The 17,670-nt window shown below is 42.1% G+C and overlaps 1 protein-coding gene across 2 annotated transcripts in view; it reads left to right on the forward strand.

The window, feature by feature from the left end:
• The first annotated feature begins 2,190 nt into the window (after positions 1-2,190).
• Positions 2,191-17,670, forward strand: part of golph3l (golgi phosphoprotein 3-like) — a 30,038-nt gene continuing 14,558 nt past the window's right edge. The window contains 2 exon segments of one of the 2 annotated variants that reach the window (NM_001011166.2): positions 2,191-2,266; positions 4,407-4,575. In NM_001011166.2, the coding sequence (NP_001011166.1) occupies positions 4,408-4,575 (168 nt within the window). In that variant the 5' untranslated portion in view covers positions 2,191-2,266; position 4,407. 2 annotated transcript variants of the gene reach the window in all.

The raw sequence follows: 17,670 nt of genomic DNA on the forward strand, positions 1-17,670 counted from the left end.
CATAATTTTGCTCCACAGGCAATTTGCATTTTAGCCAGTGGGAGTCTTTGTGGTAAACCTGGTGAAAATTATTTCTCATCACTAATCGTGCTCAAGAAACCATCCTATGTGTCATTGGATTGACATTTGATGGTGCTAAGCCAAGGCAGTTCTTGGTGCAAGCAGCCATGTTATTTAGAGCACATGCGCATAATGAGCAAGACAAGCGGATGTAGGAACAGTGGATGTGACTTGGCTACATCACACACATGCACATAATGAGCAAGTTGCGCCTCTAGCTCAATATGAATGTGCAAGCCTAGCACTGTAGCTAATTTTTTTTTTTTTTTAAACTATTGTTTCCCCAAACCGGAGTGTGAGCTCTATTACCATGCACCCCTTGTGGGGGAAGCAATTTCAGGGCGCATTTTAAGATGGAACCTCCTTTCTTCTAATTGGCATGGATGCCTTTGTGCCTGCTGGAAGGACCCACTGGTCCCCTTATTTATACATAGTTATCATATCTGCCCCAAGCAACTATTCTCTATACCCAACATGGCAAGTCTTTCTTTAAAACTGAGACTTTCCAAACCTTTAACCAGCTTAGTCCCCCTTATCTGAACCATCTCTTATTTAATAACATCCCATTTCAGCACTGAAGACCAAAACTGCACATAATATTCTAGGTGGGGCCTTACCAGCGCTCAGTAAAGTGGAAGCGTGAGATCCGAACAGGCAGATTTCACCCAGGCAGCCCTTTCCAAAACCCCACTGTCCAAGTGAAAAACAGACAGATGGCAACCCAAATGGTTTAACTGACTTGCTTAGCTGAAGTGCAAAAGGCTACAAAAGAGAGGCTGCAACATTACCCATAGTGTTATAGACACTAAAATGGTTATTTACCCAGACCATGGATGCAATTAGCAGAGCAAAATCTCACCCTTAGTGATGAAGCACTTGTGTTGTGGCTCTTGCTGCACTTTGCACCCTGCGCATCGGGTTTGGTCATAGGTTTTTGTGGTTTGCTGATGCAGGTATGGGTTGCACGTCACTGTTCTCAATATAAGCTAATCTTCTGATGATGTCTATTTCTGTTTGTGATTATGTCGCTTCTAGTTTCATTAAGGCCAGCGGGTTGTACTTTGGGTTAGGGGTCAGACTGGGTAGCAGGTACAAGTGCGTAAAGATACGTTTGTAAGTATAAGTCCTGGGTTTCACAAAAATGGTTTTACAGAAATCTTTTTATTTTGGGCAGTTTTAGCAGGGTTATATACTACCAAGTGGAGATCACTCCAGCCGCGTCGTCAGTGCAGAAGTCACCTCAGCCTCACTTCCAGTCTGATCACTGTAAAGGAGTGCCGGCTCTTACAAAGACTATTTGCTAATATATAAACTAAACTGCGCCTCCAAGCACTGTATCATTAAATGTCCAGCCTTAATTGTTTGCTATTAAATATATGTAAAAAGGCAGATATATTATTGCTGGATACATTCTGACTTCTCTAGTCCTTAGTCACAGGTACAGTGGGGAAAAATGGCAAATAAATCTAACAATAAATTATGGACTAAAATATAATTTTTTGAAGAGGTGTCTATATTTCTGCCTTTTTTACTCTCAAGCATCATTTATACCGGCCAGTCTGGTAAAATAGCGGCCAGATGGCAACCCTAGATGGGGTGCTGACAGAACACTTACTGATTAAAGGACCTGAAGAAGAGCACACTTCTGATCCAGTGTCCAACACACATTATAATTATTTAATAAAAGTATTAATTATGCAAAAAGAGATCCCCTGTAACCATGGAAATAATGCACAGACGTATGCCAGAAGTTCCCTATTACTATTGCTTGTTTACAAGCTTTATCTACCCTCTTGCTATACTGTTATATTCATTTCCGCCATGACTTCCAGGCGACTTCGGAAGCTAAGGAATCCTCCCTCATAAAAACATGGTTGACGGCGAAAAGCCGCTCTATCATCACATCTCGATGGCTGGGAGGATCAGCCAAGCCTACGCTGTAGCGTTCGCCAATTCCCATTGGTCAAGCGCGCCTGTCAAACCAACAATCTCACCTCTGACCAAGCTTGCATGACGTGCGCAAGGGGGCGGGGAGAGGCGCGCCGGAGTGACCTGTGTGACACAAAGGGAAAGACGTGATTGGTAAGGAATAATGCCTGTCAGAAGGAGACAGCCAGGGAGGTTAGATTGCTCTGGGCTGATCAAAGCTGATGTGTCCGACTTCAGGAAGTGAAGTTTCTCAGCGGCTCAAGTGAGAGGAAAACAGGTGAGAAATGTTTGGGGCTGCGTCCCTTTCGTGCGTCTTTATTAATATATATTTATCTATAGTTTTTGTTCTGTCTATTTCCCGGGTTCCTCATTTGCTCGGGCTTCAATCCCCGGAGTAAATACTAACACGGCTAGCCCAACTTCCTCCTGGGTCATTTGTCTAAAATGATGCTTCTTGCCAACTTTCCGGGAATATGTGAAGCTGGATATAATGCATTGAATAGAATAGCATAGAATAGCTAAGTGTAGGGTTGCCCTGGGCCCCTTGTATCTCGGGGGGGCCCTTGTATCTCTGGGCCCCCCCCTTGTGTCTCTTAGGGCCCCCCCCTTGTATCTCTTAGGGCCCCCCCCCTTGTATCTCTTAGGGCCCCCCCCCTTGTATCTCTTAGGGCCCCCCCCTTGTATCTCTTAGGGCCCCCCCCTTGTATCTCTTAGGGCCCCCCCCTTGTGTCTCTTAGGGCCCCCCCTTGTGTCTCTTAGGGCCCCCCCTTGTATCTCTTAGGGCCCCCCCCTTGTATCTCTTAGGGCCCCCCCTTGTATCTCTTAGGGCCCCCCTTGTATCTCTTAGGGCCTCCCCTTGTATCTCTTAGGGCCCCCCCTTGTATCGCTGGGCCCCCCCCTTGTATCGCTGGGCCCCCCCCTTGTATCTCTTAGGGCCCCCCCTTGTACCTCTTAGGGGCCCCCCCTTGTACCTCTTAGGGGCCCCCCCTTGTACCTCTTAGGGGCCCCCCCTTGTACCTCTTAGGGGCCCCCCCTTGTACCTCTTAGGGCCCCCCCCTTGTACCTCTTAGGGCCCCCCCCCTTGTACCTCTTAGGGCCCCCCCCCTTGTACCTCTTAGGGGCCCCCCTTGTACCTCTTAGGGCCCCCCTTGTACCTCTTGGGGCCCCCCTTGTATCAATCATGTATAAATGTCTAACAATTGTAATATGTTTCAGTACACAACAGCAGGAGGGGCACAGGTTGAGTTATATTATTCCCCCCCCCCCCTCAGTCTGCAGTGCCTGGGGCACATTATACCAACCAAGACCAAACTGCACTTTGGGCCCTGATAGTTTGCTGACTAGACTTCCTGGTTCTTTAATATCACTATTAAATGCCTGAAGCCATTTTGGTACCTTTCACGTGGGTGAAAGCACCTGCTCCCGGGGGGGTGGCTTTTGCATTGAGAGGTGTCCTGTGATAAGAGACCCGGTAGGGAGGAGGTCCATAGAATTTAAATTCTAAGTGGGCGGATAACATACAGGCACACATTGGAGGGCAGAAGTGCACAACGTTTGGGCATTGGCCCTTAAGGGTACGGACTGGACTAGACTAAATAGTGGGCTAGTGCTCTAAAGGTAGGATCTGAGTTTCTTATTGAAAGGAATGAGAGAAATTTCCCTACGGAGAAGCTCAGGGATAGAAATCCAGAGGTAAGGAGCTGCAAGATATATATTTTACCTGGGTCTGAACAGGTTCCCTGTTAGCAGAGAGCAGAGGACTCTAGCAGCAGATTGATTCCAGGGGAGAGAGGTGGCAGGCTGGAAGACCTGTTAGTAAGAAGGTGCAGTAGTTTATACAGGATAGGGTATGGGCATGAATTTGTCTTTTAGCAGTTACTTGGGAAAGAAAGGGGCATATCTTGGCAATATTGCAAAGGAAAAAATGGCAGGCTTTTGCAGTGGCATTACTATGATTTGAAAAGTATTGGGGTCAAAGATTTTTTTTATATATATGTAGACATTCTCAAACTTTGGAATGGGGCCAGAACAGTAGAAAAGGGTGGAGAAAACATTTGAACACCTAACATGAAGCAAATGGCTGTTTTGGATCTCTCCATAGAAGGGAAATCTCCCTAGACTTTCTGTTGCTCTTACAGAGATGTATAATATATCTTTGCCACACATAGTTGTATAAGAATGGTAAGCTGCAGTTATGTAAGCTTGCCTAATTGAAGGGGTGATCCAGTGAGCTTAATTCAAACATGGATATGTATATTTAGTTGGATTTTTTCTTAAACACAAATTTGGGCTTTTTTGGATATTTCAGAAATTCAGTTTAGTTAAATATTTGTTTTTGGCCTCCTGCATTTTTTACTTCACGCATGCTTTATTCTCCCATCCTTACTTCATGCTTGCTTTATTCCTTGTCATATTAGGATGACCACTTTAACTCGACGTGGTCGGCGCGCAGATGTGGGTCAGGAAAACAGGGTGGATTCAGAAGATTACATCAAAGACAAAGATGAGGAAGAATCCGCCGATTCTAAGGACATTCGTTTGACGCTTATGGAAGAAGTTTTGCTCCTAGGGCTCAAAGACAAGGAGGTAGGTCCAATGCTATATTTCCTTAATGCTACAAAGGATTGTTTAGTGAAAGCTAAGATTGTTCTAAAATGCAGGATTCTTCCGCATCATCTTCATACATGTGGCTTAAAGGAGAAGGAAAGGGTTTTACTCATTTTTTAGTATGTAATAGAGGGCTCCTGCCCCTACCTAAAGCTGAAATCATTTCTTCTAAAAATGCTCCTTTGCCCAGTACGGTCCTCCCGAAGTACACACTATTTCTCCTTGTCTGCGCCGCCATGTTTTAAACATGGCGCTCCACTAGCCTCCCCGCTTGCCTCTCCCCCCCAGCACCTGTCAGCTGTCACCGTTCCTCACCGCTCCTCTCCCCTCCCTGCGTCCTCTCATCCCTGCTCCTCTTCTCGCTTGCCTCTCTGCCCCAGCACCTGTCAGCCGACACCGTTCCTCACCGCTCGCCTCCCTGCTCACCTCTCCCCCTCCCTGTACCTGCGTCCTCTCGTCCCCGCTCCTCGCTTGCCTCTCCGCCCCTGCACCTACCGGCTGCGTCCTGTAATGGCCCCAGCTGCTGCTTCTAATAGCAAATAGCGTCTCATAACCAGACGCTAGGGGGAGCGCGCCTGCTTGTGCGCATGCGCCGCAAGAGCGATGCATTATGGGAATCTTTCTACCCAGCTCAGCGTTTTTTTTTCCTGTTTTGTTTCTGATCATCTGAACTGGAGATATATGGGGAGACTTAAAGGAACAGTAACACCAAAAAATGAAACAGCTTTAAAGTAATAAAAATATAATGCACTGTTGCCCTGCACTGGTAAAACTGGTGTGTTTGCTACAGTAACACTACTATAATTTATTTAATAAGCTGCTGTGTAGTCACGGGGGCAGCCATTCAAGCTGGGATAAAGGAGAAAAGGCACAGGTTACATAGCAGATAACAGATAAGTTCTGTAGAATACAATAGTGTTTTATCTGTTATCTGCTATGTGCCTGTGCCTTTTCTCCTTTGAATGACTGCCTCCATGGCTACATAGCAGCTTATTTATATAAATTATAGTAGACTTTCTGAAGTAAACACACAACTTTTACCAGTGCAGGGCAGCAGCACATTATATTTTAGTTACTTTTATACACTTTCATTTTTTGGTGTTACTGTTCCTTTAAGGGCACTATTGAGACAACTGAAGATAAGCCTGCATTTTGAGATTAACTCTTTATTAGCCTTTCCTTCTCCTTTAAGAGTGTGTCGACAAGGGATCACTGCTTCAAAAGAGTAGATAGGGTGTTACCCAGACATGTATGTAGTTTCCATTGTTCCAGAGCCCAGTGTACAGGTAAGTGACAGAGCAGCTCCTGCATACCTATTAACATTTTCCAGAAACGTGCATTCCTTGCCCGGTGAGTTTGACCTGCTCTGTCAAGGGCGAGGTGAGCCATGACACACAAAGGATATGTGAAACAGACAATAGGCAGGATCCTGGCAACAAATGGAAATTCACAGCTGCCTATTTAGTTTCTGATCCACAACGCATTTATTCATGACTTACTTCTGTCAGCGTTGACATGGCACTACCGGCATGCTGCCATCAGTTCTAAAACTGAAACAAACACACAGGGCAAAAACTGCCCTCTCGTCTATAGGAACACTGTTTGTTCACGTGCACCCCTCTGATGGACATGTTCATACCCTGTGTTTGCTGGTCTAAGGTATATCCTTTTACCGTAAGTACCTCAAACACTTTTTACAGGGCAGGAGCCATGGAGCCTTTACCTTTTTTTATTTTTTTAATGGAATAAAATGTAATTTTAAGCAATATTCATTAATTACTTATTTTCAGTGCTTTTAAAATCATTTGTAATTGCAGTTGCTGTTGAAAGCAGCAACTTCGTGTCCCTTTCCCTTGTTCTCTGCCCTGGTAGTTCTGACTTATGAAACAATATAGCACAAGCCAGCTTATGCAAGGCTGAGTTCCGCGGCATTGTTTCTAGAAGCAGAACCTGCGGTGCAGAAAGTGATATTCAAACCTCTAATTTTTAAAACTATTTAACACTTGTAATCAATGTATAATGGAAAGTTGGGGATTAGGATTACATATTTCTTTCATTAAGCAACATTTTATTACTGGGTTTACATGCCAATTTAATTTTTGACTCTGTCTCCGTCTAGAGTTTCTGTGCGAAAACACATTTTTTATGGTTTCTTTTACCGATATTCCAACCTTAAGGTGGTCAATATAAGGCTGATCCGATCATCAATTGGATCATAACTGCCAGTGTGCAGGCCTTTGGATGGAGGACATCATCAAGGCGCATATCCAGTCCTCCTATCTAATGGGAAAATTAAACCTGCCCAACATGGGGCACAATACTTGGGCTGATAAGGGTCTGGAAGGGCCTAGTCAGCAGCTTTTTTTTAGCCTGATTATGGCCGCCTTAGTTACATGGATACTCATTAAGAATAGTAGTGATTTTGCCCAGAGTGGCAATCTGTGGGTTCAGGCAAATGCCAGAGGGGCTGCTGTAAGATGCCACAGACAGTCACTATTTATTGGGCCTATGTGGGGGCTGTTTGGGCCTCTCAGTACTTGAAATGCCAGGGCTATTTTATCTCCCAATCCAGGCCTGGATGTTACCTAGTTTGTACCTTGTGTAATTAAATGGCCTTTTTGGTGCAGACTGTAAACACTTACAGGGGTTGGGGGCCTAAATATAGTTTGTGTCAGGCTGCATCATAAATGTCTGTTTCTATAACTAGTCTCTGCATTGCTGCAAAAAATGATAGTTAATTAGATTCATTGTAATGTGCAGATGGTAAAGCCAGTCCTAGTTTTTGCACAGCAACTACAAGGAGAAGATGCTTTTAGATGCAACTTTATTAGTTGATTCTTGCTATAGTAACTATAGCTAGCTAGCTTGTTACCAGTTAGCTATATGGTAATGTTGTTATCATGTACAAGTACATTAGAGGGACCTTTAGACATATTAGGGGTGTTCTTTTTTTCCCATTAAAACAATCAGCGCACCAGAGGCCCCCCCTATAGATTAGAGGAACGGAGGTTCCATTAGAAGCAGTGTAGGGGGTTCCTCACGGTGAGGGCAGTGAGGTTGGGGAATGCCCTTCCTAGTGATGCTGTAATGGCAGATTCTGTTAATGCCTATAAGAGGGGCCTGGATGAGTTCTTGAACAAGCATAGTATCCAAGGCTATTGTGGTACTATTAACTACAGTCAGTATTGATATTGGTTGGTTTAAGCACAGCATGTGAGTGTATAGATCGGTCAGGATATTTTCCACAGCGCCTTACAATAAATAGATTTAGTCAAAGTACATACAAAGTAACTCATAATCAGTACTCCAGGTGAAGAGGGCCCTGTCCAAAAGAGCTTGCAATCTAAAAGTTGCATGCAATTTTATACACAGGTTTTAAACACTGGTTTACATACCACTAGAAATGTTGCTGGACAAAATTGCCTTCTATGTCTTTAAATGACAACCATCACCCACCCCTTGGTGGGCTTCATCGTATCTTTTCATGATTTGGAACATCAGCTTGAGGCTGCAGGCTCAAAGGCCAACTCTCACTTCTTTTCTTAAATTATATCCCTGCTCTTCCTGGTTTTAAAATATCCAAAACCTGCTGAGAGTTGCCCCAGTTTATGTTACTATCGGCAAGTAAGATTTCAAGCCCCCCTTGGACCCCTGCTTAGCTCATAACAAGGTTACAGATTATGAAAACCTTGGGATATCACACCATATTTCCAGCAGTATACAGAAAAGCAAATAATTGCTGACCCCTATATCCTACTCTATTTGACCATCATGCTAAGCTTCAATAGTATCTAGAAGAGAAAATAGGCATTCTACCCAAAACTCACCCTAATTGGCCTTTAGGCTGAGATTCCCTTTAAGGAACAGTTCAGAAACTGGGTAAAATAGACAGACTGTGCAAAATAAAAAAAATATTTGTAATATAATTAGTTAGGCAAAAATCTAATGTATAAAGGCTGGAGTGAGCAGATGTCTAACATAATAGCCAGAACACTACCTGCTTTCAGCTCTCTAACCTCTTAGTTAGTCAGTGACTTTAGGGGGGGGCCACATGGGTCATAACTGTTCAGTTAGTTTCTGAGCACGCAGGTCAGATTCTAATGCAAACTAACTGAGCAGTTATGTCCCATATGGTCCCCCCCTCACTGATTGTCACTGATTGGCTACTGACAGCTAACAGCATAGAGAGCTATAAAGGAAGAAATAGTGTTCTGGCCATTATGTTACTAACTATTGAAAACATTTTTTATTTTGCCCATTTTTATTTTACACTGAACTGTTCCTTGAACCATTGCTCCAAGCACCCCAAGGGGGGCCAGTGCCACAGTTTTGGAGGTTGAAAAGGACAATTAAAATCTATCATTTAGCTGAAAGGTAAAGCTGGCCATACACAGTCAGATTCTAGGGAAAGAAAAAGAAGAGAGAGAGCATTCTAGTTGGAGTAAGCAATGGCTGAAACTTTGACATGCATTCATAAAGTTCCTCTGTGGGTGTGTGCAGAGGGAACCCATGGATATTGTCACATAGGCAATACATGAAAATATATTATTGTAGTTATCTGACAAATGTTCTAACCTGTCCGACTAAACGACCAACCGCCACAGCCCACACACAGTCTGAAAATTGTAAGATTATATTCTGTATGTGTATGGCCTGCTTAAGGGTATCATTTTACAGCCTAGAGAACAGACTTCTGTATCAATGAAAACAAACATTTGATTGGTTGCCTTAGGTTACTGCACAGGTGCAGATTTGTCCAGCATTTATAATTGAGCTCCAGTATCTACCTGGTATTTATACTGTTTATACCATTGTTTGTCTGTAACTTGCAACGCAGATTAACTGGAGGATTTTGCTAATTCGGGCTGTTGATCAGATTAAACCGGAAAAACCTGTGCCTGCATACTGTGAAATGTAGGCAGCCCGTGTGTAAGTGAGATAGCAGCACTGTACAAACAGCGGAAGTGTCTGTAAGGGTGAAGACACACAGAGCTGCAGGTATGGGATCCCTTATCCGGAAACCCATTATCCAGAAAGTTCCGAATTAAGGAAAGCCATGTCCCATAGACTCCATTAGAAGCAAATAATTCTAATTTTTAAAAATGATTTCCTTTCTCTCTGTAATAATAAAACACTACCTGTACTTGATCCCAACTAAGATATAATTACCCCTTATTGGGGGCAGAACAGTCCTATTGGGTTTATTTCATGGTTAAATGATTCCCTTTTCTCTGTAATAATAAAACAGTACCTGTACTTGATCCCAACTAAGATATAATTACCCCTTATTGGGGGCAGAACAGTCCTATTGGGTTTATTTCATGGTTAAATGATTCCCTTTTCTCTGTAATAATAAAACAGTACCTGTACTTGATCCCAACTAAAATATAATTACCCCTTATTGGGGGCAGAACAGCCCTATTGGGTTTATTTCATGGTTAAATGATTCCCTTTTCTCTGTAATAATAAAACAGTACCTGTACTTGATCCCAACTAAGATATAATTACCCCTTATTGGGGGCAGAACAGCCCTATTGGGTTTATTTAATGGTTAAATGATTCCCTTTTCTCTGTAATAATAAAACAGTACCTGTACTTGATCCCAACTAAGATATAATTAATCCTTATTGGAGGCAAAACAAGCCTATTGGGTTTATTCAATAAAACAGTACCTGTACTTGATCCCAACTAAGATATAATTACCCCTTATTGGGGGCAGAACAGCCCTATTGGGTTTATTTCATGGTTAAATGATTCCCTTTTCTCTGTAATAATAAAACAGTACCTGTACTTGATCCCAACTAAGATATAATTAATCCTTATTGGAGGCAAAACAAGCCTATTGGGTTTATTCAATATTTGAATGATTTTTAGCAGACTTAAGTTATGGAGATCCAAATTATGGAAAGATTCCTTATCTGGAAAACCCCAGGTCCCGAGCATTTCGGATAACAGGTCCCATACCTGTACTAGTAGCAGCTACTTGTCAAGGCTACTAAAATAGACAAAGCTGATTATTTACCAATAATTGCCTCTGTTTGTTTTAGCCGAGGTAATTCCCAGTATTGTCTATGGCAGGATATTTTCTGGAGTTTAGTAGCCTTGAAAAAGTAGCTGCTACTAGTAGCCCAATGTGTCTTAATGCTAAGTAAACTCCACAAACAAGGCACCCCCCATAATAGCATAGTACTGGATAAAACCTTTCTTTTGTTTTCACTTATGTTTTGCAATCGTTGGGGGAGAAACATCGGCGTTTTTTAGACCTGGAGCATTCTGCTCAGTTTCGCTTGAAGTAAATATGGAGCTCGTGGTGTGAGATGGAAAGGAATCCAAACTACTACACAGTAAAGCTCCCTTCCTAAGCTATCATGTAATACTCACCTTGACGACCAGCTGGGCACCGTGCCACCCTGCATACTCATACAGCTAACAGACAGTGGCACTTTGTATAGCGCCAGGGTCCTCATTTATCATGCTGCCCTGTGCTGGAATGCACAAGAAGAAGGCTGAATATGAACCCAGTTTAGAGGGAACTGTTGTGAAAATGAAAATTTAATCAGCAGCTCTCCATTTTGGAATTTCAGTTATTCAGCTATTTGGTTGCTAGGGTCCAAATTGCCTTAGCAACCAGGCACTGATTTAAATGAGGGGCTGGAATACAAATAGGGCTTTAATATAAAAATGAGCAAAAAAAGGTAACAGGGACAATACAATTGTAGCCTTCTAGAGAATTTGGGTTTTTTTTGGATGTTGGGGTCAGTGACCCCCCATTTGAAAAAAATAAAAAAATGAAGACCATATATGGATTTGAAGATCTAACGTGTACTGGCTTGCATACATTCATTCATTGCGTGCTCACAACCCCCCCCCCTGGGGAAGAGCATGCATGCATGCACGCATGTCCACGGGGGGGGGGCTGCGCACATATGAATGCCTGCTGCAAGGGTCTGTTCCCCAAGCACCGGCTCGTTGATGCGGTCCCTGAACCGACTGCCCATGGCTGCAAATGTAATCCGATCGTTTGGCCCCAGGACCAAACGATAGGATTATTTTTTTTTTAAAGCAACTTGCTACCCGATATTGCCCACCCGTAGGTGGGGATATTGGGTAAAGATCTGCTCGCTTAGCGACATCGCCAAGCGAGCGGATCTTATAGTGTATGGGGACCTTAACTGTAGCAGGAAGCTACCAAGGCCAAGCTGAAATGGCAGCTGCTAACAGAGGGAGCTTCTAGGGCTCTTTAATCAGATATAGTAAAGCTTTCTGCTGCATAAATATAGCGTTCTAGGTGGCACTTATGTGGCCAATCTGTTGGCAGTAAAATGCCAAAATGCCTTTCCTTCTCCTTTAAGTAGTGCTATAGTATAAACAGATGGAAATAATTGCTGCAGATTTTAAAATGTCAAACGTGACCTGACTCAGTGGTTCACAACTCCGTCCCATCCTATAGGTGTATATTTATTCAGCAAACCTTTCATTACAGACCTTTATTGATCGAGTCACTAATGACTTCATCACATACGTACATTCAGGAGTTGGCTAGAGCTGCTGCGCCCATTCTCTGCTATTTACTCCTTCCTTCCAGGAGACATTCTCTCTTTAAACAAGTTTCTATAGAAAGTCTAACTTCACCCAGCTCCCCTTTACTCCTGTGTGGTACTTATGTGGCCTATACTCAGTGCCACATCTCTCACTTTCCTGGCCTGCAAGCCCTTTGTCTCCTCCCCCCTTTTCTTATATTGTAAGCTTTAATGAGCCCTCTCTACCTCCTGTATCTGTATGTGGGTTTAATCCCTTTGTTCTAAGTATGTACCCTTCTGCTGTACATCGCTGAGGAATATGTTGGAGCTTTATAAATACTTAAAAATGATAATAAAAATACAGGTATGGGACCTGTTATCCAGAATGCTCTGGATGATGGGTTTTCCAGATAAGGGATCTTTCTGTATTTTGGGTCTCCATACCTTATGTCAGTTAAAAATCATGTAAACCCAACTGGATTGTAATTAGGGATGCACCAAATCCCGGATTCGGTGCAGGATTTGGGCCGAATCCAGTCTTTTTTCAAAGGCTTTTTTTTGGTTTTGGCCGAATCCTTGCTCTGTGCTGAACCGAATCCTAATTGGCATTCGGAAGAGTTATTTTTAACCCTTCCCGATCCTAATTAGCATATATAAATTCGGATTTGGTTCTGTATTTGCCCGAATCCGTCAGGGTAGGTTCGGGGGTTCGGCCGAAAACATGGGTTCGGTGCATCCCTAATTGTAATAAGAGTTAATTGTATCGTAGTTGGGTTCAGGTTTCAGGTACTGTTTTATTATTACAGAGAAAAGGGAATCATTTAACCATGAAATAAACCCAATAGGACTGTTCTGCCCCCAATAAGGGGTAATTATATCTTAGTTGGGATCAAGTACAGGTACTGTTTTATTATTACAGAGAAAAGGGAATCATTTAACCATTAAATAAACCCAGTAGGGCTGTTCTGCCCCCAATAAGGGGTAATTATATCTTAGTTGGGATCAAGTACAGGTACTGTTTTATTATTACAGAGAAAAGGGAATCATTTAACCATGAAATAAACCCAATAGGGCTGTTCTGCCCCCAATAAGGGGTAATTATATCTTAGTTGGGATCAAGTACAGGTACTGTTTTATTATTACAGAGAAAAGGGAATCATTTAACCATGAAATAAACCCAGTAGGGCTGTTCTGCCCCCAATAAGGGGTAATTATATCTTAGTTGGGATCAAGTACAGGTACTGTTTTATTATTACAGAGAAAAGGGAATCATTTAACCATTAAATAAACCCAATAGGATTGTTCTGCCCCCAATAAGGGGTAATTATATCTTAGTTGGGATCAAGTACAGGTACTGTTTTATTATTACAGAGAAAAGGGAATCATTTAACCATGAAATAAACCCAATAGGGCTGTTCTGCCCCCAATAAGGGGTAATTATGTCTTAGTTGGGATCAAGTACAGGTACCGTTTTATTATTACAGAGAAAAGGGAATCATTTAACCATTAAATAAACCCAATAGGGCTGTTCTGCCCCCAATAAGGGGTAATTATATCTTAGTTGGGTTCAGGTTTGAGGTACTGTTTTATTTTTACAGAGAAAAAGGAGATTTTTTAAAAAATGATTTGCTTAAAATGGGAGATGGCCTTCCAGTAATTTGGAGCTTTCTGGAGAACGGATCCCATACCTGTAATGATAAATGGAGAAACAGTTAATGCAGCGTTTGCAGCCCAAAGTAAACTTTCTTTAGGCTAACTATTCTCTAGTGGAAAGAATTCATTCATTGATAGCTATAGCACTTTAGCCTTGCATTGTTGGTCTCCTGAGTTCAGTTCCAGCCTGGACGGCTAGCATGTAGTGTGTATGTTCTCCCCATGCCTGCGTAAGTTACTTCTGGGGAATTAAGTACTCAAAAACCATCCAAGCAGGTTAAAGGGGTCCTGAACCCCCCCCTTTTTTTTTTTTTTTTTTTTTTTAACTTAATGAAAAAAATTGTAATCCTGAGCAACTTACCAGTACACATTTTTAAACATTTTAAAGGACAAGGAAAGGCAATTGCAGACTGTTTCCTTGGCCACTGAAAAATGCACTGATCCGTAGCATACTCGTAAGCGTGCCACTCCGCCATCATAACTAATGTCAGTGAAAATCTCTGTAAATTGCTGCGGAAATATGTTGACGTTAGGTAATAGATAATAAATAGGGGGTGATTTTTTTCTCAAGTTTTTTGAGCCTAAACTCGAATTAGATTTATGGTCGAAAACTTGAATGTCTGTTATTTATTAAGTGCAAAAAACCCGAAAACGCGAACGTAAAAATTTGCTATCTAAAAGCTTGCGAGTTTCTATAGAAGCCAAGAGGAGTTTTCATAGGCAAAGTCAAGCCATATTCTCAAACTTTGAGTTTTTAGAGCTTGTAAACTCCAAAAATTTGAGATATTAGAGTTTTGTTTTTTTTATTTGAATGGATTTTCCTTATTAATAAATAAGCAAGCATTCCATATTCGAGAAACAAACTCGAAAATTAATAAATAAGCCCCTAGGTGTTCAGTGCCAGCTGCCAGCATTAGGGGCGATGATAGACGGAGCTACGTGCCGCTGCAAGTAATGCCGCGTGTCATAGTCCTAACAGCATTGGCCGGAAAATATGGCAACTTGTCATGTACCTGTGATGTAAAGCCGTCTTTGTGCCCCTGTATGTGGAATGGAGCCTGAGGGTAGGTTGCAGGAAGTGGTGAGCGAGGGCTACATAGAACTAATATTTGCATTGCAGAGAGCTGTCATACAGTCAGTTCAGGATTTTTTTACTGTATAACTTGGATTTTGTTTTTAGGTATGATATTTTCCATTAAAAGATTTCCTTGTGAGAAGTACTGAGCTAGGACCATTTTCTGGCAACACAAAGCTGAAACTATTACAAAAATGAAAATTGAATATAAGCTTTATCTCATTGCAATGGGAAATAATCATTTAAACATGATGTACTGTTAATGAAATAATCAGGTTATTCTTCACTATCCCCCTCTCGGCATCTGTCTCTCAGCTCTTATGGGGATCCTGTCTCTCTGCATGCAGGATGTGTGCTGGAGTCAGTTATTTTGTTTGTGCTGGAGTTGGTTAATGGAGTTAGATCTAACACATCTGCTAGGAAAGGGTGTCCCCGACTTTGGCATCAAGAGAGACAGCTTAGCTTTAATTAAAGATTAACTTTTATTTCAAAACCGGTAAAATGTTTTAATTGATTGTATTTAGAGAGTTTCTTGCTTCCATGAGCTAAAGTTTTTCTTGATTGTTCCAGAATTTTAGGACTTTGCGGAAGGGCCAGTGATCTCATTTCTCTGGTTATATAACAGGGGCTAAACACCTTTACTGGGTTGCTGCTGGTCTCTCTTAGGATCAGTCTTTACTGGATACATTTGTTGCTTAATGGGCTTTACAGAAAGAGTGTAGGAGTCTTTGCTCAGCATGGTTTGCAAATGTGCAACCAGGGACAAGTCCTGCCCAAGCAACCGCACATACTCTGGTCAGTAAAAGTAGCCAGGGGTCAGTAAAAGTAGCCAGGGGTCAGTAAAAGTAGACAAGACTTGATGAAGTTTCAAGAAGAAACCAGCAGAGAATAGCAGATAGTTAAAGTTTTTCTACAAACACATTTTAGATGCATTGGATGAAATGTCTAAATAAATAAATACTAGTTGTGATTTGAGACAAAGTCTTAAGTTGGTCATACATGGTCCGATTCTAGCTGCCGATATTTGTCCCTTAGACCGATTCAGCAGCTTATTGGCTCATGTATGGGCACTAACGACTGGACTGCCCAACCGACATCTGGCCTGAAATTTCAGGCCAGATCTTGATCGGGCAGGGTTGAAAATTAGTTGGATCAGGGACTGCATTGGCTCGTTGATTGACGCCTATACCCATCATTTTAATTTGATCATTTGGCCAAGTGCCAAACGACTGAATTAGCCTGATATTGGCCACCCGTAGGTGGGGATATCGGGAGAAGATCCAGCGGATCTTAGCATGTATGACCACCTTTAGCCAGGGGTTTGGGGTTTATTCCACAGACCAAGTGATTATATCCAGAAGATAAATACTGCGTGGCTGCACTTAAGCAAGATTGACTTATACACGAAGTTGACATATGCAAGGGATGCCAAAAATGTTGTACCGGGTACATTGCCAGTTCACTTTTTGGCAAGATAATATTTTTGCCTCTAGGCAGAAAGAGGGGGAGACTAAAGCTGCATATCTAGCTGGCATCAGTAATGGAGGACTAGTCTGTAACATGGCGTAGTATAAGACAAGGGTAGTTGGAACTGAAAGAGGTTTTAACTCTGAATCCATCTCTAGGGAGTATGGAAGTAGGCAGAAAGGAGGAACATTTTGTACATATAAGTCTTGTCTTTCTGCTTTACTTTGATGAACACAAGAAGGAAGCTGCACGAAGGCAAACAATATTATGGCATTCATTGGCAATCAAAACTGTAACTCTGAACTTAGTTTTGTCAGCTTCAAACTCGCCAGCATCTTACTCCCATATTCCCCTTACAGCCAACTTCTTATAGTAAGCCGATTGTGATGGGGCTTCCTTTTAGCTGCTGAATGCATGGTGTCAAATTATCATTGGTGATGGACTGTAGCTATAGAAGCTGAAGATTACTCCCTTAATAAAACACTGATTTCTTACTATCTATATTTGAAGATTTTGCAGAGAGCCCTTTCGTATAGTATGAGCCCTGTGCCCCGGGTATAATTGCTGTTGGTATTAAGAACGTTCTCGAGTTTCCTATACATTGCCAGTTTTTGCATTCATAAGGAAGTGTGTGTTATAATGCCACCTCCCTGCAGATCCTGTTTGTCTCAGCTCAGAATATGACGCCTGGCTGCCTTTCAGTTTTCCGTTTTAATGTTTAACCAGTGATCATTGCTTCTACCCTTCAGTTCCTGGAAAAAAAAATGGATCTGTCTGAGAGACAAAATGTTAAAGTTACATTCCGTAGGGAATTCTTTCATAACGATATATAAGCATGCATAACTGATAATGATAATATTCATGTTTAGTTATTAAAGGGGAATTCTGGCTTCGGAACCAAAATTTGTTAAAAAGCCGCACACAACACAGAAACCCCAAATATACCTATGCTGAAATCCAGCTGCAAAACAGTTCTTCGCTATCTGCATCATTTGAAATCCTGGTAGGGGAGGAAGGGCTAAAACACTGATGTTATAAATTGTAACAACTTCTCCACATCTTACAGACAGCATGCAGGAACTACATAACCCATAATGCATTGCACTGCGATGTTCCTTTCCTTTTTGACATCACATGTGCAGGGAATTGTGGGATTGGGAGGATGCAGGCTGAAGGCAGGCTGAGGACAGGCGACTACTGTTATATTTTATTTGAGTCTCAAAGTAGTCAGCCGGATCAGCAGGGGAACAGGGGGCGGGGCTTAGGGAACTGTTCCAAACCACATTATTACATTTAAAAAGGCTGCATATTTTTTAATTGACGTATATAACAAAGTGGCTTGAAATTGTTTACTTTTCG

The sequence above is a fragment of the Xenopus tropicalis genome, chromosome 8, assembly GCF_000004195.4.
Source record: "Xenopus tropicalis strain Nigerian chromosome 8, UCB_Xtro_10.0, whole genome shotgun sequence".
Lineage (NCBI taxonomy): Eukaryota > Metazoa > Chordata > Amphibia > Anura > Pipidae > Xenopus > Xenopus tropicalis.